The sequence below is a fragment of the Prosopis cineraria genome, unplaced genomic scaffold (assembly GCF_029017545.1).
Source record: "Prosopis cineraria cultivar Desert tree isolate PC_DT_omini unplaced genomic scaffold, ASM2901754v1 PC7, whole genome shotgun sequence".
NCBI lineage: Eukaryota > Viridiplantae > Streptophyta > Magnoliopsida > Fabales > Fabaceae > Prosopis > Prosopis cineraria.
The window spans coordinates 26,872,626-26,899,951 of record NW_026555338.1 but is presented as its reverse complement, the minus strand read 5'-3'; the positions used below and the strand labels follow the sequence as shown (position 1 = coordinate 26,899,951).

The following is a 27,326-nucleotide window of genomic DNA, read 5'->3' as shown; positions in this document are numbered from 1 at the left end:
ATATATATTCTGTCTTTTTCTTTTGGTAAAATGATTAATTATATTAAACAGAAAAAGGGTTGAAATTCTGAACTCCGACCAGTTATTGAGGCACTACTAGAATCCTTAAAATGCATGCCAGCCTATGTTGATGTGTAATTTTAACGCGCACATAAATTGTTCTAATTAATTTAATGATGAAATAGGATTTGAAATATAGTTGTTTGTTTTTATTTTCAACCTAAAATCTTAAAAAAATTCATTTTACATAGTATTTTATTATTACTTGTCAAAAGATACATGAACTTTAGCATATTACTTTATTTGGTCACTTACATTTTGCTTCACCTCATTAAATTATCAACTTCTTAGCTTGTCAATTTTACCAGCACACACACACGCACACATATCCAGATGAACTGTATGCTTTGACCTTTTACTTTTCTTCCGTGACATATTTTGACAATTCACTGTACATGGTTGCTATCTGATAAAAACCAGAGCAGAGTATGTTTGACTTGAATACGACGTCGTTTCTTCAACACTTGATTAAAATAATGATGACGATTTAAGTTAGAGGAAACACGTTTTAATTATGGGGATTTTCCCTTTCTAGCACGTCTTTTTAAATAATCAAAACCAATTACTTTAAAGTCAATGGTTCTGCCGAACACGAATATATTGTTATTTAATTTGTTAGCCACCTTAATTACTTGCCAATTTTGCTAAGATTCCACTAGTCTTTCTCGTTTCCTTTTTCTATTTTGATGTCTTACAAGAAAAAAACAAGATAAATAAATAGATTGTTAATTGTATTTGTTTGTACCTAATAATCTTAGAATATATATACTACTAAAAATGGCATTTGGTCCATATGATTTGATGTGGATGTTTGTGTTAAGTTTGATCTGGGATTTAAATAATGTGTATGTAAATAAAATATTGTTGAAAAAATTTTATACTGCGAAGTGATATCCTACATGGCTCATTACCTACAGTAGAATGAAGTTTTCAAAAACTTGTTGATATACAATGTATACACCTATAAAACATTTATAAATTGTAGGCAGTACATTATATTATATACTAATATTCAAATATCACGTAATGTAAAAAGTGCCTATTTTAAGTAAAACGTGCCAGTATGTTGAATGATTCGGGTGGGGTGAGGATTTTTATTTTTGACACTTGCTTCAAATTGATTGAATCAAAATAAAAACGTATTTTATATAGAGTATTTTAGTAACTTCAGTAAGGTTAGATCAAATTAAATATAAATTTAGTTTTAATGTATAATGTATACTCTATCTATAAATTTATATAATTAATATTTAAAATGAATATATTTTAAAATATATTATAATTCAATAAATTTGCAAGCCATACTATTCATAATTAAATTGCGAATGGTGTTATATGAATTTATTTTTTCTTTTTGGTAAAAGTGTTATATGAATTTCTATTTCGTTGTTTGTATTATCGTATACAAATGACTACATCTTTAAAATATCAAACATCGATCAAATGAATTTATTTAACCAATAGAACTTGGCTTAATTTTCCATTAAAACTTTTATATCATTATGTAGAATTATTATTATTTGTTGGTTGAAATACATACTTACATTAAAAATTGCAGATTAATATTGAATCAGAATATAATTTTTCTTTACCTTATAATTGCGTGCCATCATGTATAACTTCAAATTTATTTATATTTTTATCCAGGTTATCCTATTATCAAATGCTGTATAAGAATGTATTTTTCTATACATTGCATGAAGCATGGAAAATAAGACATGTTATTTCTTTCTTTCTTTGGCATCGAAGACCTATTATTTATGATTTATAATGCTGTAATTTATTGAGGATTTTAATGTTATTGTATGCTCCATCCTTATGTTTGTAAAGCATATCATTTAGAACACTTTGGTCCAAGTGAATGCAGAAAACACTTTTGGAAAGATTATCCCTGACAATGATTGAATTTAGATATGATCTAATCGGGAGAAGATTCTCTCCTCTTTCTTTCCATCCTTTTCTTAATCTTTAACTATTAAATTAAAATTTTGAATGATCTAGATTTGATCTTGCTCTTTCAAAACATTTCATTTCATTTTTACTGTATTTTAAAATTGTTTTTATTAAATTTTAGGAGTTTGAATTTTATTATTTATATTTTTATAATTTAATGTTGTAATAATAATTTTATATGATATCAAATCTAAACCATCTAAATATTGATCTAATGGCTAAAAAGAGAATAGAATGTAAGAGAAAGGGAAGGAGGAGGAGAGAAGCTATGCCCGATCTAATCATATAGGCATATAAAAAATAATAAATTATTTTCCTATTTATAAGATATTGTACAAAATATAGAAAACAATTAATGTTTTTTCTCCAAAAGAGGGTTAATTAATGATTATGGTAAAGAGAAAGGAGTTGAGAGAGAGAATAGTGTTCAATTGAAGGTAATTTTTGCAAGATGGGGGGTATTTTTAAAGTAATTGAATGCTTTACAAAAATGAGAGAGTAGTAAACTGAATTTGCATTGATTTATTGACATTTTAGTTTAAAAAACTATTCCCGTCATTTTATTTTATTAGATATTTTTAGAAGTGATTTGGGTTCCCAAAATATAATATTTTTTTAAAAAATAAGGTTTCATTATGATTATTTTAATACTATCACTGATTATTTCACTCTTTAAATACAATTCTTTCCCTCTCTTTTACTAATAAGGAATTTCTTTTTTAGGATAGAAAAAGTAGTGCAAATGTTGATTTTTTTTGAAAAAAAAAATTGGATTCTTGACTGGGAAACATGAAATAAAAGAAGAGAACTGCTCCATACCCAAAATATACCAAAATATACAGAATCCCATAATTGCCTCTTGCAGATATGAGGGAAGCATGTGATGTTGAGAATAATTAAAAGCTATTCTTTTTTCTTTTTTTCTTCTTTTTTTTAATATCTTGGAATGATTTGGTATCATTGTTCATATTTCTTGTTCCTCGAAGAATCTTTCTTTATAACATCAAGATGATCACGCTGTGTTACATAACTTCTTATTCACACAACATTTGTTTCTAGTTATTGTATTTATTTGAACTAATTTTTAAAATGATTTCCATGTAAAATAATGCATTTAAATACTGTCAGAGTAAGACCTCATTTGGTACAAAGATGAGAATGGAATGGAGATGAGTATTTAAAAATGATAGTACCTGGCAATTGGATTGTAAATGAAAAGAAATAAAATTCCATGTTTAGTAAGGTATAAATAAACATAAAAAAATTAATGAATATAAAAAATTCTATGGGAATACTAGGATAAGATGAAAATATTAACTGAAATTCTAACTCCATTTTAAATACAATATTTTATATTTGTGATACATTTGTTTACTATGTACATTAAAATGTATTTGTCTTGATTTGACTATAAAAATATATCTCATTATTATATAGGACTAAGTATCTCAGACTTTCTTTATAGAAAAATTAAAATTGTAAAATATATTTAACAATTTTCATTGATATTGTAATTTTGTTAACAAAATACTTTCTCCTATTTTAAGATGAGATTACATATATTAATAAAACTCAATAATGACACTTTATAATTTTATTTGTTCAAAATAAAAATATAAATTTTAAAAAAAGGCTATTCATTTAATATAACTTTAAATATACAACTAAATTATTACACTTCAATTATTTGAATTCTCTCTTCATTTGATTGAGAATCTAATATTAAAAAAATATCGTTAATGAGATTTTATTTGGGTTAAATTATCTTATATTTTGAGAAATGAAATGCTTTCAAAATTATTTTACTATCCCAAAATATAAAACAATTTAAAAAAATAAATTTTCATGAATAATACTTTTTTAATATTATAATTTTAGTAAAACAAGAATTGAAATGATATTGTAATGTAATAATTGTACAGAATTTTTTTTAAAAAATGTCATTATTGTATTTTATTAGCATACATAATCTTATCTTAAATTATTATTATTATTATATTTTATTAGTATGTATAATTTTATTTTAAATTATTTTATAATTTAAAATTAAAAAATATGTTATCATTTGAGATGTAGAGAGTTGATTGTAGATTGGGATGTAAAATGAAGAAATAAAAGAAAGAAATAGGTCAATAAAAGATGCTCTCAAAGTCCGAGAATGTGTGGAAACTGAGAAAACAAGGAAAATATTGGCCAAAAAGAAAAAAGAAAACAAAGAAAATAACAGAGAAGGAAGGGAATCAAACGGGAATGGGAATGTACCGAGTACTGACACAAAGATATTATTATTACTACTTTGTGAATTATTGTTACGTAATAAACACCAAACACATTATTGATTGTCTTGTTATCTCCCAAACCAAAACCACGAGTCCGGGTTCAATGCATTTTGTCCTTCTCTTTAATGGCGCGTGTCAGAAACAGCCCCAGATTCTGAGCTTGGGGATTACTTTTGCGTTCATTGCACCGAACAAACAAAACCAGCACTGTACAACCACAGAGAATCACTGAATATCTCTGCAACTTGGCTCAAACTTGGCCTTTGCTTTTTTGTGTTAATTCAGAATCCAAGATTTCAAGGTGCAATGTTCTGTTCTGTTCTGTTCTCTGCTTCTTCCAGTCCAATCCAATTCAATCCTTACCGTCACGCTTGCTTGATTCGTCTGTGAGTGCAATGTATCTGACTCTTGCGTGTCACCAACGTACCCCCACCCCACGCGCCTCTCTCTCTTTTCGAGGATAATCACTGTGAGTGGGGCCCAAGAGCCTCAATTATATTAATAATAATACAAATGCCTTTTGTGTGTTGGCCTTATCTTTACTTGTGATTTGTCAACACTTACGCATCCACTCATCCTTCTCTTACTTGATTCCGTTACTCTCTTCCCTGAGGATGTTTCGTTTGATTTGGCCCCCGGAATCAATTGCAACTGCACTGGTATACTTCTTCCCATATTATAAAGTATTTCTAAAAATCTTATCAGAATTAAATAGATATAATTAAGCTATTAATTTCATCTGATAAAAAAGTAAATTTTTAATTTTACTCATTTAAATAAAAAAAATTCAAATTTATATTATGTTTTCTCTTCTTTCTTTTTTTGTGAACTTAAAAAAAAAAAGAGTTAAGTTTTAAGAGCTCATCTCATCAAGTCAGGCATGCCTTAAAGTTCAATGAATACTTACAAAAGTACTTATAGATTGTTTACTAATAAAATTCTCATATCAAGAGGGTGATTTGATTTTACAACTTTGTTAATTATGAGTTAAGTCCTCACTAATTGAACCAATCATAATTAATTTTCTATCGTAAATAATAAATTTAAATAAAAATGATATTAAAAAATATAATTAATACTTCACCAATGTCCTTATAATAAAGACTTGAGGGAGTATTCCTCAAGTGATATTCATAAATCACTTTTAACTATTTTTATTGAGACAAAAAGATGTAGTAAAATTATTGACATTATTTAAAAGATATTTTTTAAATTGATTTTTTATTAATGTACCATCTTTATAAATAATTTGTCTTATGTATAACCTTTCATGCTACTTGTAAAAAATTATGAAAGAATAAAATTGAAAGAAAGTAATTAATAATCTATTTTTTTAATGTAAAATGACTAATAAAAAAGAGTCATCAATTTTTTTTAAGAGGTCATTTATATTTAAGACTGATGTGAGTGCATGTTTGTGTGTAAACAATGTCATTTTTATGTTTTTGTGAATTTGTAAAATATTTTTTTAATTTTTTTAAAAAATCTCAATTATTTGTCATTGTTGCTTTGGAAAAGTTAATCATTTAGCGACTGTTATTTTAATTTGATTATAACTCATAAATTTTAATTTGATGTAACCCAATCTCTTAAATTTTAATAATTTAATGTTTGCCTCTAAACTTCATAACAACTCACGAAGGCATGGGAAAATAATTTGGGCTTAGAAAAATAACAATTTGGATTTATGAAAAAAGGTAGTAACAATTTGGAAGTAAGAAAGTACAAACTTGGTATAGGAAAACATAATCCAATTGTTATAGATGTAGAAAGAAGCTAATGCTCAAAACAACTTTCAGCATGAAACAATCATGGATAATGAGCCTTGTTTTTGGTTGTGTTTTTATTATTTGTTTTTAAAAATTATTTTGCAATGTAATTTTTAAAATTGTGATAATGATGATTGCCAACAGATAATGATGATGGCTTATGATGGTGATTAGTCAAGGAGACTGTAATTTTTAATAATTAAATATAATATAGTTTAAAAATAAGAAAAATAAAATAGTTCTAGGATGTTTATTTTTTTTGTTTTTAAAAACAAAAAATAAAAACAATTTTAAAAACAATTAAATTTAAAACGCTAATCTAGTCAAGTTTTTTATTTATTTTTTGTTTTTAAAAACAAAAAAATTGTTTTTAAAAATAGAAACCAAACATCCTCAATATCATCCATAGTTGTCTATGTTCAAGAGCCTTTCTTAATTGGATTCAGACTTTAAGTCAACCATTTCATTATTTACTTTGATGACCACAAGGTCATTGAAATATTCTAAGTGATGCTCCTATCCATATCCTTATTTTTGGATTAAAATTTCCATACCCACATAGAAGTGTGTGCCCTCATACTTCCATGTATACATGCACTTTGCTACAAATTTCCTTACATCCTCGGACACACAACACTTTACAATTTTTTTTTAAAAAAATAAAACAAGTAGAACCTCGAATTACATGTCATTATTGAGAGAATGTAAAAATAGAAAAAAAAAAGTGAGAAAAGTTGCAGCAGATATTTAGAATCCCTTATTGTGCACAGATACATACCTGCATAGTAGTAAAGAGACTCAACACTATACCACCAACTATATGGATCAACAGGTAAGTGATTGTTCCAACTCACTTAGTAATTTCAATAGCTCTAAGAATGCAGCAATGTTAAAACTTAGTGGTGCCACCTTGAAAGGGTATGTCAATGCTCAATCAAGATTAGTTTGGATCCCAATAAATTTTATAAACTCAATGTGAGATAGGCTCAATATACCGAATGCACAAGAGGAAAAAAAAAAAAAACAAAGAACTCGCCAATACAATGGTGATAATGTAAAAACACAAGTTCTCCCCTACTCTATAAATGGATATATAGAGGGAGATGAGTGTGTGAGTCTCATGTGTCAAGATGGACTCCCTCCTCTCACTCCTAAATTCCATCTCTCTTCTTATTGCAAGATAAAATTGGGAGGAGATAATACAGAAATCATTAGTAACTCCAGTGACCTTGCACTATGATTCTTTCTATATCTATAGTTGGCTATAATATTGCTTGAGAGAAATTAAGATGTCTTAAGGGCTTGTTTGTTTTCTGTTTTTAAAAACTATTTTTTATTTTTGAAAATAAAAAAAATAAAAAAAATTAGTTTGGATAAGCGTTTTTTATTTAATTGTTTTTAAAACTGTTTTATTTTTTGTTTTCTTTAAATAGAAACGACTTCAAGTTGTCCCCTTTTATTTTTTTATTTTTAAAATACACTATATTTAATTATTAAAAATTATAATTACCTTAACTAATTTTTGTTATCAATCACCACCATTAACTACTTATAATCATTACTATCAATTCATTTTTTAATTTTAAAATCAATTTTTAATTGACATAATTAAACAAATTTTTATTTTATTTTATTTTAAAAAAAATTTAAAATTGTATTGCAAAATCATTTTTAAAAATAAAAAATGAGAATAGAAACTAAACAGGCTTTAAATCATCTTATTTGTGAGGCTTCATCTATAAAGGCAACAACATACATATACCAAATACAACAAAATAGGCTTCGTCGGAGGTGTTAAAAGCAGCTACCTTAGCCTCGGCTTTACTATTTGAAATTACATAGTATTTAATAACTAAGTAACATCTCATAATTTAATAACTGGTAAGTAAAAAAGAAAATAGAGTATGTAATAAATAATATTCTTTTTTGTCAAGAAGAAACTAATATCGTCGTCAACCACGTATAAAATCATACTAATTTTGTTCATAGGATAATAATCGTCGCATGTAATCCAGGTATAATTTCAAAACTAAAATCACTCAAAGATTTCTCCTACTGATTTTCATGCATGAAGTGAGTAATGTTAAAACAAGCATCCTAGCTTCACTATACCACTCACAATAAATCATGGACGCAACCAAAAATAGAGCTAGAAATAATGACATTTCTTACGAATACAAATTATTCGTCTCAAGGTTTTATGATTAAATATTAATATTTTGCTTACTACAAGATTTAAATTTTAAATAATATTGAAAACATTTTTTCAAACAAACAAAACCACCTTACTTGGGCTTGATCACTATTTAACAAAAACACTTTTACGCGCTCGATCCGCGTATTGCTTGGGTTCCTTGAGTTAAGCTTAAAGAAGATAAATTGCTAGGCCTTTGTTGTGTGGGCCCAAACTATCAAAAAATTGAATGCATGTAATTTTATTTTATAGATTTGAGTGCGCATGCATATATGTACTCCACACACACAGAGACACGTGTTATCAGGTGTCAACAAACGTAATTAATCCAATCAAAAGAAAGAGCTACAAAATAGCACACTTCAAACATCATTGAAAGGAAGGTGAGACGTCACAAATTCATTTATTGCTTACAGAACATGAAAATGGAGAAGCGAGGCAGTGGTTGAACAAAATCAACATTCAAATTTGGACTACGGACAAAATAATCAAAACGGTTCCATTTATAATGCGCAAAGATAGATAGCTGCAAAATATTGGTGGCCATAACAATTCAATCGTATATTTACAACTCTCTGTATAGGAACAAAACTAGCCTTCTCCCTCTCTCCACAGGCGACATGGACATCCCATAATTAACATGGAAGCCCAATCCACAGACTGGAAACTCAGACAAGTCAACGCCCTGACTCACTGCATGTAATCCCTAAAATCATCTCACTTAGACCAACAAAGTTTCCACAGAAAATTGGTAATTACAGCAATTTTTCATGCTCTTGCTCTGAATCAATGATTCTTCAGATAATTTCTCCAACCCAAGGATCGCTGTAATGTCACTTCTGGATGGCTGGCAGCGAGGGGCACTTAAATGTAGTTCACACAACTTAAGAGCATCTAATCATCATCTTGCATGAGTAACCAGTGATCCAATTGACTGGGCGGAGTAACTCTCTTCCTAACTAACATTTCAACAGTAGGATACGTTCTCTTTCGTCCTCCTCTAGGCCTTGATCTGAACTGCTCATCAGCTTCTTCAAAATCCCCCTGAAACAAGGCAACCATTGATTGTCAATAAAAAACTCGAGCATATTATGCCTGAGATATCCAAAGTTCTTCAAACGAGTTGAAGGCGTGCGAACAAACGAACTTACCATGCTATAGACATGAGACCCAGTTTTTTCATGGTTATCTCTCACATGTTTGTAAGAAAATCTCATGCCACAACCAGGAAAGCCACACACAAAAGGTTTCTCCTCAAAGTGCACAGCCTTCACATGCTTCTGGAGATTAGATTTCTGTTGATGCATAATCCAAGTAAATTACAAAGATTCAATTACTACCAAAATGGTATAATCCGGCACATAGGCAGCTCTTCAGTTAAATTGCACGTTGAACAGTTAGTATGGATTTCTGATTTCTTACACTTGAGAATGTGCAATCACAATCTTCATATTCACATTTAAATGCCTCTGACGAACTACACGTGTCATGCATATGAAGATGCCGCTTAATATTTTTCCTCAGCTGCTTTTTCCCACAGATCTCACAGGTCACGTGTTGGTGGCACAATTTGATATGTTCTTGAAGGCAGTGCTCATTGGTGAAATGCTTCATACAATCGGGATACAAGCAGACTACCTCTACTGACTCCAGCTTCACTGCAGAAGAAAGACATTCTTTCAAATTTAGTCCAAAATATCATTTAAAACTTACGAGTCACCCTGTGAGTCCATGTCAAGGCCACTTGACATCTCAGGGAATTCAGAAATTACAGATAATATTCAAAGGGAAAGAATCTTGCCATGAGAATTTTCATGCTTTTTCAGTTTTGATGCAAATTTGAAAACCTTGCCGCAACCAACTTCTGGGCAAACATACTGCTTCGGATTTTCAACAGTGGTAGAGGTAGAGTTTTCATTATGAAATTCCTTAACATGTCTTGTCATATTTCCTTGGAAAGCAAAATCACGGTTGCAACTCTCAATTGGACACTTAAAAGTTTGCCCTTGATGTTGAAGAAAGTGGCGAGTCAAATGGTCCTTTCTTCTGTAACTTGCCTGACAATCCTCAATGGAACACACATATGGCCTCTGGAACCATAAAATAAGTGTTAAAAGCTATAATGCAAGAATCAAAATAGTTCTCACTGTGCTTTGACAAGAACAAGACATGAGCAAAATATTGCAAACCTTACTCAATAAAGCGTGACTGAGGCACCCTGATGGAGCTTCTCAGGAGGTCTCCCTGCCTGATACTGATCCATCAGGTTGATATATGATGCCTCATGCATTTTGGAGTTCTTTGTCTGGGATCCAATGCTTCACGCCATAACATCCACAAATTTCCAATAACAACAGTATCTTATAAACTACTTCCCTGCAAAAATTTGTATCTTCAGTTGTTTGATCAACCATTATCATCCGACATCCGGTGTTAACACAAACAAATATATATTAGAAAAATTTAAAAAGTTTGTAGCTAAGGGGCCTCAAACATGAATGCTGACAGCTAGTTCCCACATAGACAGCTTGACTCATACATTATGGACATCAAGAAGTGAAGATCAATTGTGATCTTCCATCTTTTTTCTCCAAGTATTCAAAATATCTACAGCTTAACATCTTCACAAATTTGGACAGCAGAATATTAGCACGTTGAAAAATAAATACCTCAAGTGAATGGCTTTGCATGTGCTGTATTAAATAGGCATGCTTTTTAAAACTAGCGCCACATTCCTTGCAATTGTTGGATTTAACATCCTCTACTTCGGAACCTGTATTAACTCTGGCTTTCTCCACCTCCTCCTGAGAGACATCATAATTTAAGCAGTTATTTAATTAATTTTGAGAAATCGAAAATTTTTTGGTTAACAGAATAACAGTAGCCTTCTTAAGCCACGAAAGTACCTTATGGTGGGTATTGATATGAGCGGTTATTAAGGTCTTCTTGGACCTGCAGATGCCACAGTATTCACAGAAATAGCGTCTAATATCTCTGAAATTAGGCCTCTCTTCTGCTTCCCCAGCCTCACCCATCTTTGTCTCACACACACTCAGCTTGCTGAGACAGAAAACAAATATCAAGATTAATAGAGCAATCATCAGAAAGTCACAAAGGAAATTCCCAATTGAGATGTAACCATCCGGAACTACCCAATCAACCAAATAGCACCAGAGTTAGAATACCCACATGAAAATTAATCATCTTTTGGCCATCACTTGAAAATTATCCATAACAAGTATAATTCAAAAACAACTTTTCAAAAGCTCAAGAACTTCAAATCTTTACAAACAGTAAACGAAAACATCAACCCGCTCATCAAGGCAAGGGTTTCGTTCCAAACACTAATTAAAATCAATGATAACTACTGATCCATAAACCAAACCCTTAAATTTAAAGTTTCGTAGCAGTGGAAGGATGCAGACAGTCGCATGCCAAAAAAAGAAAAAAGAAGAATTGGAATACAGTAAGACGAACGCGTTATTGAAGATGTAATTGTTAAACTCACAAGTTTCAGGAGTAAAATTTCCAGAAGATAAAGGAATCCAGAATATCAACTTCAGTACCGTACAGCACCCAAGCTTTTGGGCGCATGAGACGTTGGACAGCAGCATCAGCGAGTTCCTTGAGGTGGAAACCTAAACCCTATGATAGTTTCGGGTCGGGTTTTACAGAAACAGATACCGAAGTACCAAACCACTTTTTTTAGCGGATCCAGGGGCCCAATCTATGAGCTTTTGAAATAGCCTGACGTTTTCTTGGGCCCGAAGATGGTGTTTGTGATAAGGGCAAAAATTGCGCTTGTCTGGGGTGCATTTTATATTGATTGTCCTTTTTCAACTCGTTTGTTTGAACTTATGAAAAAGTATTTTTGCGAAATCTGTTAAAAAAATGTTTTAAACTTATTTTGATAAACTAGTCCAATTTTTTCCTTAGAACCATAACACACGCTGACTAACATTTCTTTTAATTGTTCATAAATATCTTTTTATTAAAAGCAATCATATTCAAGATATAGGTGGGCATCAAATATAGATATATCCTTTAATAATGATTCGAGTATTGATTCACCACTTTATGAGGTAAATTCTGTTGGTTGGTTATTATTATTTTAATTATATACTAGTATCTTTTTATTAAAACAATTATAATTAAAACATGATCGGATGTTAAATGTAAGTATCTCTTCTACGATTAACACTTTAGTGTTAAGGATATATATTTTAGTTGTGGGAACCTTAAACTAAATAGCATTTAAAAAATATCATTGTCTAATTGAGGATATATACATTTTATTTTAATATAAAAGTAAGACAATATTTATAAATAGTAAATAGGGACAATCACATTTAGGGCTCTTAAAATGAAAAAAATTACAAGTAAGGCCTAAACAATTCTAATATGTCTATGTAGGATAAGGGTTTTCCTTTGCAATTAAGTTTCTTGTGAAAATAACCAAATTACCAGTCATTTTTTCTTCCTTCTCTTCTTCCTCACTCTTCCCCATCCGACAAGTGGTATCTTCTTGGATGATATATGAAAATGGCAAGAGATCACAAACAATCACAATGACTATGCATGATTAAGATCTTCCTCTTTGCCTTGTCATCAAGGATTTTTAGAGATTCTGGTATTTTTTATCTAATGAGCTCTGACACAACATCTCTTCTCTATCCTATAACTGCATAATGCAAGGGTTTTGTGCCTTCTTAAAGCGTGCCTCCTCACAAGCTTTTAAAAATTGCTTCCCAGAAAGTTGATGCGACCTTCTGCAGAAGCTAAGTGGAGAAGCATACTTTGTTTAGAGTTCCTCTCAAGTGCCAATTTTGGTTTATGAGAAAAGAAAGGGTCACACCTATGAATTATTGTATATATCAAAATGAATGTTTTGTTGTAAATAAATAGATTTTGATTGTTATTTATGAATTTTTTGTTATAAATTTTTTATGGGTTATTTGTAAATTTTTTCTAATAAATTTTAAGTTAGACATAGTTTCTGATTTTTTTGTATATAAACATGAAATTTGAGCACTTGTTTTATTAGAAAGGTCAGATTAGCATAACATTATCAATGTTATTTACAAACTTATTGTTGTAGAAATTTTTAGACCGTAGATGTTAATTGTCAAAATCACATGAGCTTGATAAGCGAATATTTCGTTGAAAATAATTGCATCTTGATTGTTATTTAATATTTACACATTTTATATAGTAAATTTCATTAGGTAACTTGGCAAAAATACAATCCTATATATGCATTATCATTTACACTTTATAACACCAACCGGTCCACGTTTAGATATTCACAAGTAAAAATTCAAGTATTAATAAATAAGTTAAATTTTAAGAGTGTGTTTAAATTAAAAAATTTACAACTAACGTTATGATTCAATTGAGGTTAATAAATTAAAATTTATAAAAAATTAATTAATATAACATAATTTATGTTTGAATATTTTTTAAAAAATAAATTAAATAAATTTAAATTTATTTAAATAATTTGATTTAAAATATAATTTAAATTTTTAGTGATTAAAATAAACATAAAATTTTTTATATATTTTTTTAACTAACTAATAAATAAAAAATATTAAATTTAATATTATAAATTAAAATATTTTAAATATTTAATTATTAATTATGAAATAGTGTAAAATAAATTATTAATTATTAAAGTTATCAAATCCACTAAGTTGCCACTAGTGGACATTTATTCAATATTGTATTTGTAGGCTCACATGAATTTAACACATGGCATTGTTCTTTCTGACTCTCTCCTTGCCATTGTATCTTTTTCTTTCTCCTCCTCCTCCACTGATAAAGCAATCCCACTCCTTCACTCTCTCTCCTCACTATCATATATGCTTCTCTTTCTCCTCACCACTGTGAGTCCACTTTCACCAGGCAATGCTTATACCAGTCAAGCATCTCTCTCCTCTCTCTCTCTTACCTCTAGTGTGTCTTCTCTTTCACTCACTCGCTCCCACTCCTCACCATTTGTGAATATTGGGAGGTCAACACGTGGTGCTCAACTTGGCAGGAAGAGCTCTTGAGCTTTGTTTTAAGAGTTTTTGAGCTCTGTTTTAAGAGCTCAAAAACAGGGGCAGGAAGAAGGAGATCATGGAATGTGAAGGAGCTTAAATCTAACTAACAATATAATGGCTAAGATGGAACCTCCCATTTTTAATGCTTTAATGGTTGCCCTCAAGTGTGCTCAAGCTCATCACATCGTGGTTGTTCGAAGCAGCAGTAGGAGCAACCTCTCTTAGCCATGAAAGTTGAGCTCAAATATCTTATCATATCCATATTTGATGACCCAAGTGTTATCGAAGTTATGAGAGAAGCAAGTTTTTCCACTCTGTGAAAGCCATAGAGGGTCAGGATGAAGAAGCAGATGAGGATGGTGATGGACTAGATCTGAAAGTGTAGAGCTCGAGAGGTCACGTGAGCAAGAAAGGAAGACGCACAGGAAGAAAGCAAAGCTCGTGGTAGATAAATGAGAAGAGAGAGAAAGTATAAAAATTTAAAAGACAATTAATGCTTCCAACAGCCGAAGGTTAACGCTGAGGTAAAAAAGTCAGGTCTGATGGCTTCTTAAAAAACGCTTGTTTAATCTTAACTTAGGTTGAAAATTTTTGCTAAATCAAATAATACTTTTTAAGCTTTTTACGTCTTAATTTCAGTTTGACTCGTTTTAATTGAAGTTAGAAGTTAATCAAAACATGCACTAAAAGAGACCAGAAATGAAGCCAATAGTGACATCGATCGTCCAATTCGCAACTACACCACTAGCGTTGGAAGAGACGTGACTCCTCTGATCACAACCGTGTAGTTGGTGTAGTTTTAAAAAGATATAACTTGCTTAAAAAGTAAACTTGGACGTGTCAGCTTTCAATTCACAACTTTCAAAGGCGTGGTTCAAATATTTTATTATGCATCTGCAGAAGGCAACGTCTTTGCAAAATAATAGCGAAGCAACGATTAGTGTTGCCATTGGTGCACCTTAGGATGCGATCCTTTCATTTCTGGTCATTTCTGACATTTAGCTTTTAATGCATGGACTTTTATCGAATATAATGGACCCACTTGTAGAATTGGAAAACTGGTGAACCCAGCCCATATGGGTTTAACTTTATAGGCTCGGTTTCTAGAAGCTCAAGCTCTTCAGTTTAATTTTTTTTTAATACCTCATTTTTTAAAATTTAATTTTTATATAAAAAGTTCAGGATCAATTCTATAAGTTTTTATTTAAAAAAAAATTGAAAAATTAATTTTTTAATTATAATATTTTATATATTTTTTATAATATAAATTATAATGTTTAAAAATTAAAAATAAATAATAAAAATTTTAATTTTAAAATATAAACATATATTCTAAAGTTTAAATTCAATATAAAAATTAAAAATATTTTATTTTTAAGAGAAAAATAAAAATAAATTTAAAAGGATCACCCGAACCTGAGCCCGTATTTTTAAAGTCTATCAGGACCGGGCTTGAGAGCTCAATTTCATTAAAAAATGTCATTTTTTTCAAGCCCGAATCCTTATAAAAATGGATTTAAACAGGCAGCCTTCAGATTCGGCCCTTATTCCCAACTCTACCCACTTATTAGTAGTGCTGTAAATATAACTTATAAGGCAAACATGGTGGTAGGGCTACACAAAAGGCAGGACAGCATTGGACTTCATCCTAACCCGAAGTCTGGTCTCTTTTATGAAAACGACGAGGTTAGGCAACTCGTAGTCCAATCTTATTCAATGATAATTCGAAGATTAACAAGACCAGACTTGGTCTATAAAACTGGAAGACTAGTCTTGTCAGTTCAGTACTTACTTAGTGTTTTTTTCTTTTTATTCTATGAGAGACAATAATTTATTTCAACATAATAAACTCAATTAAGATAGTAAAAACACTTATAATAATAATAAATTCATAATAATTTTCAATAATAAAAAAATATTTTTGTTATAGTCTAAATGATTTAAATGATTTAAATTTATAACTTTAACAAAAACAACACTTAATAAAATTCAATAACACTACATTACAATAATAATTTAGAAACAAACTCAACAAATTTTTATACAATTATCTCTTTAGCATTAATTACACTTCAAACATTTGTCAAAAATAAATTAATTATAATTATAATAAAAAATTAATATGACTGAATTGGATCAAGTGGTCCGGATACCTAATCTCTTATCCAGTCCAACCCAAAAAAATAGTCTGATATTTTCAGTCTTTTTGATCCTGAAAGACCAGTGACTATACGGACCGAACAAGATTGAGACAATCTCAAATTGTACTGAACCAAACAGGACTGGAAAACTTTTACACAGCCCTATATAGTGGTATATATTTTACAAGTTTACCTAGATGAAATTTATAACAAAATTTATAAATAATAATCAAAGTTCAATTATTTTCAACAAGATGTCCACTTATCAAGATCATGTAATTTTGACAATGAACATCAATGATAAAAAAATATTACAACAAAAAAATTCATAAATACAACTTGCATGAGATTTGGATAAGTTCAACCTGATACTAGCCCTTGCTAAAATAAATGCTGGCATGAAATTTTGCATCAAATTTCATTCTAATATATACCAAAAAGTCAGCAAGCATATCCAACTTCAAAAATTTACAAGTAACCCACAAGAAACTTGCAACAGAAAGTTTATAAATAACAATCAAAATCCATTTATTTACAATAAAATGTCTGTTGATACACACACACGCACCAATTCATGGGTGTGACTCTCTACCTTCTCACAAACCAGAATTGGCCCTTGAGCAGAACTCTATACGAAGTACGCCTTTCCACTTAGCTTCTGCAGAAGGCCACATCAACATTGTGGAAAGCAATTGTTGAAAGCTTATGATGTGGCAGACTTCAAGAACGCACAACCGTTGCACTATGCAGTTATAAGAGAGAGAGGAGATGTCGTGTGGGAGGTCATTAGAAAAAAAAATCACAATCTCTAAAAATCCTTGATGAAAATGGGAGATATTAATCACGCAGAGTCATTGTAATTATTTGTGATCTCCCACCATCTTCATATATCATCCAAGAACAAAATGCTTGGAGGAAGAGGAAGAGCAAGGAGGAAGGGAAGGAAGAAAGGGTGAGAGATAATTTGGTCACATTCCTCAAGAAATTTAATGGCAAAGAAGGCCTTTGGGCCTGCAAAGACATATCAGAATTAGTTGCGCCTTGTAGTTCCCTGGATGTGATTCTCCCTTATAAATAATAAACAACGTTGTTCATTTCTCCATGAAATAGGCATCACAAAATTGCGGGCTAAGTATGCGGGGCCCCATTTAGGCAGTCTTTGATGAAATCATCATTAAATAGCATGAGAATCACTAAACCACCCTTCGGTTCTTTGAAAAAGAGAAAAGCATATAAACTCACCAAAATAAGACAAGTTAGTTGAAGTAGTAAAACTGTCTTAAATTTAAACTACTTTTCATTTTTGTTCCTAAATTTACATAACAGTGATGTGATGTGAGAAGAATTTGTAAGAGGGTATTCATAATACATCAAAGATTACAAAAGAAAAAAAAAAAGGAAGAATGACTTACATTAAGGGCCAAGAAAATCTTTTAAAACGTGACGTGACTACTAGCAAATAAGACCGAAAGGAGTAATATTGTGAGTAACAAGAGTGTGTACATGAGCTATTCTAATCTAAAAGCAAGCCAAAAATTTCAAAAGGGAGAGCAAACCCAATATTAGAATTATTGCACGCACCAGAATTATCGTAGAACGCTATTATATTTCTAAATTCTTTACTCAATACTCATGAAGCATAGGGCATTGTTGCATCACAAATAATTCCATCAGAGACGATTAAGCATTTTCAGCTTGCTTCTTTCCTCCATCAATGAATATACCCAGTGTTTTGAACCATCGCATTAGATTTCGATGATCCTTCACATAGAGCCATGCCTGCAGAAATTTGAAGAGGCTCTCATTTACTCCTCGCTCCTCTATGTAATTGTGAAATGCATCCCTCGTCCTTTCATCAAGTTCTCTGTCAATTCACAAGTTCACTAATCATTAAAATTAGAATAGATGACAGAAGGTACCGAATATGGTAAGAGAAAAAAAATGGCGACTATAAAAGAGCCAGATTGTTCATATTTTCCAGCAGAATTCTACACGGGAGGGGGTTTTCTTTTTCATCATGAGAAGCAAAATTCTGCAATTTTCATCATAATTCATAAGCTTGGATCTCCCAGGTAGGAAAGGAGTGCAAAAGCATGCTCATCAGCATTTTTTTTTTGGGGGGGGGGGGGGTTTCCATATCGCCTACCTTCCCTGTGGTAACCCCCCCCCCCCCAAGCCATCCCAAATCCATCAAGAGGTAATCCTGACTTCTGACAACATGACCCCACGGTTCCTCAAGGGTTAGCAAGTGTCCCATAAGGACAAGACGGAAAGAAATGTAACATAATTTCAATAAAGGCGATTTCACTTATGCAGCTAAACCTCTGGTATGCCATGTGACCATTTAGGAATATGTTCAACGCTGTTCACTCAATTTCAGCCCATTGGTCTTTTGGCATCCCCCAATAGGCATGAACATCTAATGTCTTTACCAAATTTGTATTATAGAAAGGAAATCTTGCTTCACGAATTGATGACAGAAATACCCCAGCATAAACTTCTTCAAGGCTTACTTGGTTGATACATTAGAGCCACTTTAAAATTGTTATAGCTGATTCTAGCCTTCCAAACTTCAAATCCTAAACTAGACATGATTCATAATACATTCACCAGGCCTGGCTTTCACACAAACAAGGGTCATTCCATAATTGCATAATTAATAAAGCATGCAATCCCATATGATGAAGAAAAACCATAAAGTACGGACAGGTTACAAGTTTGAATCCTGAGTAGGACACACAGCAGCCACTTCATATCATAGAACCTCAAAGAAATTTTCTAAATTTAGCCATCCTATCGGCATTTGATATGTAGCAGCAGCAGCAGCACTTATCCCACCAAGTGGGGTGATATATGCTTACATGTTTAATAGAAATTAAGAGTTCATCTTCTTGATGCGCGCCAGTGGAAAAGAATCAATGAATCATCTACTTCAAGTTAAGCATAAGTTTCTCATGAACCCACCTCAGAGGAAAGACACTAAGAGGAGTGTTAAGTGTACGGCACAAGAATCAACGGGCTTGCATTTGAACCACAAAGGAACATGCATTTACCAAAATAAACGAAACAGCTTGAGAAGCAGGAAGAAAAGAATCATAACTTACTCAAAATTAGGCCCAATATAGTGAGTTGGAATAACAAGGTAACCAGTCTTCGGGTCCTTTGGCCTCATTGAAACAGAATGAATTCCCAAAGCATCTTCGTACAGTCCACACAAGAAAATCAATGATTCGCACTGAGCGGGTTTGGATACATCCACATGAAGGAACATCTGATCAATCCCACTATTCTCGTCGTCCATTCCACTAAGCAATCGTGTTACGTAGATGCTGATTTCTTCATCGCCATATTTTCGTTTGAGGACTGGACCATCAGAATCAAGCGCACCTTTCACAATAGAGAACCCATCAGGAGGAGCTACTTTCTGCATCGCACCAAAGAGGCGGAAGAAATTAAAACAAGCTTTCAACAAAACAAGCAAGAGAATGTAAGAAAACGAAGTGAATGTTCAGTTGAAGTACAGGAGGCATGGTCATTTTGGCCACTTCAAGATAGTGCTCCTTAAGCGAGCGGAGAAGCATGGAATTCACGGCGGAGGAAAGGGTTCCAGCGTGCCGAGTTCCCGACAGACGGGGGCGCCGGAAAGCGGCTGCAACACCGACGGCGCCTACGAGAGCTCTCTTCAACATTTATGGATTGTTCTAGCAGATTCAGACCAAACACTCATTGCCCAGGCTTTATATTTTCTCAAAAATAAAATAAAAAAAAAAGGCTTTGTATTTATGGGCTTACTTGAAGCCCAATAGCGGAAAGTTGTATATAGGCTTACTTGAAAGTTGAAATCCAATTCTAAATATCTTTTTTTGATAACAAATAAATCAAATTATTGAGGCATTAGATATTGGCTTAACAAGGACAAGTCCCAATCTCTTGTCGTAAGTAACAATTTACATATAATTCTGTAAAAAATATGGGGAAAAAAATAAGATGGGTGCAAAAAAAAAAAAACAAATGAAGAAATGAGAAAGAAGACACACATGCAACATTCACACATACCTTGTGTTTAGAGTACATCATCGTACTCATATTTGGCCATTTTTCAAAACTTTTCTTGAACTAGCTTCTTCTTTCTCAACCCTAGTTCCTAATTCTTTGGCCTTTGCCTTTTCTTTCGACTGGATGAAGATAACAATCAATCCCCTTTGAATAGTGATTGTAGGGTTATCACTTATGGGTGATATCGCATCCAATTTTAGAGAACCCTTGAACATTATCTCTCAAAAGATTTAGAGGTGAGGGAGTTGGGGGAGTAAAATAAAAGGACCATGTGCTTTCCTTATAGAATCCAACATCGTAGACACCCACGTGTTAATTGATTGTACAAATAATATAATACTCCTTTTGAATCCAATTGTTGTTTACAAGGTGCCAGTTACTACCCTCTTTTTTTAGTAAAATATGAATATTATTAACTTAGGGAAACAAAAGTTTTGAAACTATATAAGGAGAAACAAGAAAAAGTCATAGCAAAGAAGACAACAACTACATTAGAGTGGGAAAAATAGAATAAGCTTTAGTAGTATCAACAACTATCGCACGGGTCTGATGAAGCACATCCTCAGTAGTGCAATGGTCATCAGTGAATATTCTCAAGTTTCTAGCTTCCCAAAGTTTCCAACATAGAACACTCACTCTAATCTTTTAGGAAGGGTTTGTCCTCTTGTTTCGAAATAATTTGTGAAGCTAAATAATCAAATATCTTATAAAAGTCAGTACACATGTCTGTAGGCAAAACTTTTTTCTAAACTACAGCAAAAAGTGGGCATCTTTTAAAACCATGTTCAATGGATTCCTCTTGTGTTGAGCATAAGAAGTAGGATTTGTTAGATAACATATGGCATCTAAAATGCTTAGCATTAGTAAGAAGTTTGTCTTTGAAAAGAAGCTATAAAAAAGTTCTAACTCGTTGAGAAACTAGCAGTTTCCAGATTCTTGCCCAATCCATATTAGCCTCATTCCATCTTAAACATTGAGAGTCCATATAAAAAGATTTTATTGTAAATTCACTATGAGCTGTAAGGCTCCAATAGCATGAAGGAGGATCATTATCATTAACATTAATAGGATTTGCTATAATATTCTATAGTATATGAGTAGATAAAAGGTGCTGAAAGAGCGACTAACACCATTGACCTTTATCCTATTCATATCATAAGCTAATATATTCAAGAAGGCAAGAATTTTAAGTAGGCTAAAATCCCCAAGCCAAAAATCAATCCAGAATTTGATGTTGCTACTGTTATTAAGATTCTACTTAACGTGCATAATTATGTCCTGCCACAAGCAAGTAATATTCCTCTAGATGGAAGAGCAATTCTTCTGACTAATATCCTGTGGAGATTGGTCAAGGAGCCTGTATCTTCCCCTCAAAACCAGAACTTATAGCAAGTCAAGTTGGGAAATCAGTTTGTAAGCAAGCTTTGATATGAAAGCTTTGTTTTGAGCCTCCAAATTAAGAAGTCCCTCCATTAGCTAAAGGTTAACATAGATCAGCCCATGTAACCAAGCTTACTCCTCTATTTGCTTCATTAAAACCCTATATGAACTTTCTGTTCAGTTTTTCAATTGCTTTACATATTAAAATGGGAAGTAGGGCAATCTATATAGAATAAAGGGGAACAGAGCTAATGTCAGGCTTAGCTAAAGTTATTCTACCAGTAAGGGAAAGTGTTCGACTTTTCCATCCTAATAATTTTTGTTACACTCTCTTAAGGATGTAAAAGTATGTCTTAGAGGTAACTCGTCTATTGATAAGTAGAACCTCTAAGTAACATCTGAGGGAGTTAGTCCGTTTGAAACCTAATCTAGAACAGATAGCTTGCCTAATATTAGACTTGACATTCTTTAAGAAATAAACGTCGATTTTAGCATGGCTAACTTTTGCCTTGAGGAATCACAAAATTGTTTCAACAATTTTGAAATGACATCAACTTAAGAATTGGATACTTCGCTAAATAAAATCAAACTATCAGCGAAAAAGAGGTGAGAAAGTGGGACACCTCTTCTGCCCATTTTGATTGTTTTCCAACTTTCATTCTCAACTGTTAAAGAAATTACTTGAGAGAGTTGCTCCATGCACCAGACAAAGAGGTAAGGTGAGAGGGGGTTATCCTGTTTAAGGCCTCTCATGGGGACAAAGGAACTTAAAGGCTTACCATTCCATAGAATTTGCAAAGTGAAGGAGGTAATACAAGTCATGATCAGTTTAATCATAGTTTTTGGAAGACCTATATCATGCAATGTATCCTTAATGAAATCCCAACGAAGTCTATCAAAAGCCTTTCTAAGCTTTACCTTAATGGCTATCCAACCTTTTTTTTAGACTTCTTGCACATAGAGTGCATAACCTCTTGAGTTATAATAATATTATTAATGATGGTTCTATTTTGAATGAAGTTAAATTGAAAAGGAGCCATAATTTTAGGTAGGATTGGACTTATTTGATTAGCTAGAAGCTTGGTGATAACCTTATAAGCCACAAAGCAAAGGCTAATGGGGTAAAATTCCTATAAATACTATGGCTTATCAACATTTGGAATAAGGGCAATCAAAGTACGATTTAAGGAGGGTTCTAGAAAATTACCAAGCCACAAGTCCTTGATCATCGAGAAAAGACTAGGACCTACTATGTCCCATTAGCTTTGGAAGAAAAGAGCATGAAGCCCATCAGCACTAGGGGATTTAAGTAGTTTCATATCAAAAAGTGCATACTTCACCTCCTCAAAAGTAACCATCTTTCCTAAATCTCTGCTCAATAAAAATTTTAGGGAATTTACCTGAGATTTAATAAGGAGTAAAGGTCTGATTCTCAAGTGAGTACAAGTTTTTAAAATAGCTCATAGCCATATTGAGGAGTTGTGAATTGTCATCAATCTACTCACCTTGGTTATTGCAAAAGCAGGTGATATGATTGTTTCTTTTTCAAGTTAGGGCTTTCATGTGGAAAAAAGAAGTATTCTGATCTCCTAATTACAACCAGTCAACTAAAGATTTATAAAGCCAGATAAGTTCTTCTTGCATGCAAGCAGTTACAAAGTCATCCTAAAGCTAATTATTGAGAAAGAGAAGACATTCTGTCATAGGTGAGGTTTCTAATTTTTTCTGAATACCTCATAATCTTAAAAGGAGTCATCTCTTCTATTTGCCCACATTCCCAATGACTCATGCATTTCACTCTTAGGCTTTAGCAATAAAATTTTGGATATTAACCATTAGATTTTCATCAGAGGCTCAAGATTGTTGGATCATGTTTTTAAAGTCTAGATGGGTTAGCCATGAAGCTAAAAAATGAAAGGGCTTTTCAGTAGGTAGGTTTTGAGAATCTAAGCCTAAATATATATGTATAGTCCTATGATCGGATAAAACCTTAGGAAGATGATCAATGTGGCTAAGGTGAAAAGAGTCAACTTACTTAGAATTGCAGAGGGCCCTATAAAGATGCACCATAAGAGTACCCTACGCCATGTATACTTAGTCCTATTGAAGCCTAAATCAATGAGTCCATTATAGTTAACAAAATTTTAGAACAACTTGTATCCTAGATTAAACCTTTTAATACCACCTTTTCTTTCATTAGATAAGAATATTGCATTGAAGTCACCACCTAAGAGCCATAGGTGATCATTAGAAGGTGTAATTGTACAAAGATTCTACCAAAGCAACTTACAAAGTTGAGCTTGCGAACTCATGTAAATAGCTAAAAAGAAGAAATACTTGGCTTCCTGAATTAAACACACTTCCATATGAATAAATTGGAAATGATTAGCCAAGATCCTAACAGCAATTCTTAAAGTCCAAAGAATCCAAATTTCCCTAAAGAACCCTGACGCTTCAATTCTGTAGTGGTGGGGTAAATTAATTTTCTTGATAACTCTGTCTGCTCTAGAGCCTAAAATTTTAGGTTTTACAATAACAAGAATTTGAAGTTCATAGTTAGCAATCAAAGAATTAATAACTGAGGGAAGCCTTTTGTCTAAGGCCCTTTGACCTTTTTTTTAGCACCTTTCTTCAGTATGACCATAACGACCATAATGAAAACATATCAGTGGAAGGCTTTCATATTCAACATAAATGGTTTCTCTATCAACTTGGATTTTTGAGATGAGAGGCTTTATAAGATCAATGGAAACAGCAAGATGAGTAAACTTGTGATGATCATTGGATTTTGCATTATAATAAGCTTTTAGAACATTTCCAAGGATGCCACCAATAGAGCAGATAATACTTTTATGGTAATATCAGGTTAGGAGACCTAGGAGACAAACCTATCTAATGACATGGTTAAATCTCACGCTCCTGTGGCTTTAAGGTAGACGTCCAAGGTTTAATGGTCAAATAATGTCTATAGATGACTTAAGAACCTATAGTTAGAACTCTTTAGAAGTCTTCTTTGTCATTAAACTTAACCAAAAAGTTTTCATCATCAAGGTCATTCAATTAAAAGTAACTAAGAGGACGCCATGTGAGCTGAAGTTGCATCTCGAGCTGGCAATAGTTGATCTTCCTACTTAAAAGTTTAATCACTACTAAAAGCCCTATTTTCTTGTTGAGCACATCAAGGATTTGTGAAGAAAAATTATTCATTGGTATTCTATCATTTTCCCCAATAATGACATAATCTTTTGCAAGCTTAATATCACCTTCATCCTGAGTGGTCTTGGAGCCACCATTAAGGAGTTTTTCTTTAAATGAAGGAATCTAAATTTTTGGCTGAGTTGTTGCCTCCGTTATAGGAACTTCAATCGTAGCTTGCGTTTTAGGGGCTAAACCTAGGGATAGAGTAGCAGAGACATGCTCTTCATTTATCAGATGAATCAATAGAGACATCAGCCTCTATGTCATCATTAACATCCTCATATTCTTCCTCATTAGCTATTTCCATTTCATCTTCACCACACAACTTGACCTTTTTAGTGGAGCGATCTCTATTCAGCGGTGGAAGTGGTTCACCTTTAAGAGAGCTAGCGAAGCTAACAGAGCACTCCATCCTCTCTTTTATGTGATATTGGGAATTGTCTTTTTTGCATAGAAATAACCACTTGATTATTACCCTCTTTAAGTTGGCCCTTACAACATATCTCTTTACCTTGGTCTTTATCCATGATTTTACTCGTGCCATTAAAAGTTAGACATCGTATCCTTTTGATCATCGATTTGGTGCAGACTTTGGTTTGATACACTTTGAGGTGAAGTTTTTTATTTGTTTTGTGTGTTATTATCTTTTTTTTTTCATGATAACCCTTTTTCTTATAATTTAATTGACTACTCTACACAAAAAAAATATGTAAAAGGTTGGCACATTAGCATAAGGCTATGTTGGTGGCTTGGTCTGACCTAAACTCATCGAGTTATTCAAGCAAGGCATAAGGCTAGAGTCAAACCTTGCCTTGTTTAACCTAAACACACACACACATGCATAATCCCTTCATTTTTTTATGAAAATTAATTATTTTATAGTATCATTTTACTTAATATTTTTATGTATTATATTATTTTTTTTGTTTACCATGAACATCTTTTATGATTCCAATTTTTGCAATCTTTTTCAAATTTAAGATTGATTTTTTAACTCTATAACACATAAAAATAATGGAAAATTATTGAGCACATACAATTTAAAAATTATTACTTTTTAAAAGTTATTTATATACATACAAGGGTCTACAAGCGTGACAATTTCATATGGAAAATTACTATTTTGATTAGGTTATTAGTTAAAATTGAGTAGAAAACGATAATTAATTTTCTGTAAATTAGTGACTACTTTAAATGTGGAAATGACTATTTTAGATGGAAAATGACGAAAATTAAATGGTAAATGTCGACTAATTTTTTGTACATCAATGACAACTTTAGGCGTGGAAATGACTCCGACTAAAATTGAGTAACAAATAAAAATAAATTTTCTTTCTATTATTTTACAAATGATTAAAACTGTAATTTCACAAAAAAATGTCAAATAAATCTATCAGAATTTTAACCCTCTATTTAGATGGGAAGAAAAATTGAGAGAAAAAAAAATAGAGAGAAGAGAAAACTAAAAAAAAATATTATCACCCTTTATGTTTGAATGAACAGAAGAAAATATGGAAAAAAAAAGAGCAAATATCACAACGACTATAATACTCTTATTTCAATATATATATATATGTTTAATGTAATTATATGTATAAAAATATATTGAAAGCAAACATTATATGAAAATTGACATCACCAAAATACTTTAAAATAAATTAGTCTGTAGAAATTACTTTCATGTTATTGTATTTTAAAACTAAATAATTCAGTAAAAATATGTTATTTTTTATTTACAAAATTAAAAAGTGAATAATTTTTAAAAATTAAATATAATAAATAAATAAATAAATTTCAATTTAGATCATAATTAGTTGGTGAGAACATTTTGCTTTTACCTATAATTTTGAGTTCCACAGCGAGCATATGGAACTTGAACATAAAAAATAAAGAGTTAAGATCCAATTTTATCATTGTACTTATTTTTTAGGAACATTAGGCACCCTATATTCTTAAGTAAGACAGTTTAACTTTTGAACTACCTTTTCAAGGAGTAAAAATCCCCTTTCATTAATGAACTATTAACTCTACCATTATATGCTAATATGGCATGTGCATGGGGCCCACGCATAATGACATATAAGACTTTAATCGTGTCCTTTAGTGTTAATTTATTCATAAACTCTTTTTTCAAAGGCGCTGAGCATCCTAAGGGTTTTTTTTAGGAGCACTGGGTATCCTGAAGTCTTATTAAAATAAAATTTAATAAATATTATTAAAATATTAAGTATTTTAATATTTAATAATTTAAA

The 27,326-nt window shown here is 31.7% G+C and overlaps 2 protein-coding genes across 2 annotated transcripts; both read right to left on the bottom strand.

The window, feature by feature from the left end:
* Nucleotides 1–8,737: 8,737 nt before the first annotated feature.
* Nucleotides 8,738–11,921, bottom strand: LOC129315821 (transcription factor IIIA-like). Its single transcript, XM_054959897.1, has 7 exons — nt 11,764–11,921; nt 11,162–11,315; nt 10,925–11,059; nt 10,057–10,345; nt 9,678–9,913; nt 9,407–9,550; nt 8,738–9,299 (listed from the first exon to the last, which is right to left on the bottom strand). The coding sequence occupies exons 2-7, from the start codon at nt 11,288–11,290 to the stop codon at nt 9,150–9,152; spliced, it is 1,083 nt and encodes a 360-aa protein (XP_054815872.1). The 5' UTR covers nt 11,291–11,315; nt 11,764–11,921; the 3' UTR covers nt 8,738–9,149.
* Nucleotides 11,922–17,853: 5,932 nt separating this feature from the next.
* On the bottom strand, nt 17,854–20,136 carry LOC129315217 (uncharacterized). The gene is made up of 3 exons (XM_054958783.1): nt 19,962–20,136; nt 19,545–19,864; nt 17,854–18,304 (listed from the first exon to the last, which is right to left on the bottom strand). Exons 1-3 carry the CDS (start codon nt 20,127–20,129, stop codon nt 18,121–18,123), a joined length of 672 nt encoding a protein of 223 aa, XP_054814758.1. The 5' UTR covers nt 20,130–20,136; the 3' UTR covers nt 17,854–18,120.
* Nucleotides 20,137–27,326: the final 7,190 nt, after the last annotated feature.

What these genes read in the sequence shown, in the direction of transcription:
- LOC129315217 (XM_054958783.1), bottom strand. Translation starts at nt 20,129, where the DNA reads ATGTTGAAGAGAGCTCTCGTAGGCGCCGTCGGTGTTGCAGCCGCTTTC. An exon ending in CCAAAATGACCATGCCTCCT is followed by an intron (nt 19,865 to 19,961) that starts GTACTTCAACTG and finishes GGTGCGATGCAG; the next exon opens with AAAGTAGCTCCTCCTGATGG. An exon ending in TATATTGGGCCTAATTTTGA is followed by an intron (nt 18,305 to 19,544) that starts GTAAGTTATGAT and finishes GTGAATTGACAG; the next exon opens with AGAACTTGATGAAAGGACGA.
- LOC129315821 (XM_054959897.1), bottom strand. Translation starts at nt 11,290, where the DNA reads ATGGGTGAGGCTGGGGAAGCAGAAGAGAGGCCTAATTTCAGAGATATT. An exon ending in ATATCAATACCCACCATAAG is followed by an intron (nt 11,060 to 11,161) that starts GTACTTTCGTGG and finishes GATGTCTCTCAG; the next exon opens with GAGGAGGTGGAGAAAGCCAG. An exon ending in GTGATTGCACATTCTCAAGT is followed by an intron (nt 9,551 to 9,677) that starts GTAAGAAATCAG and finishes ATGCATCAACAG; the next exon opens with AAATCTAATCTCCAGAAGCA.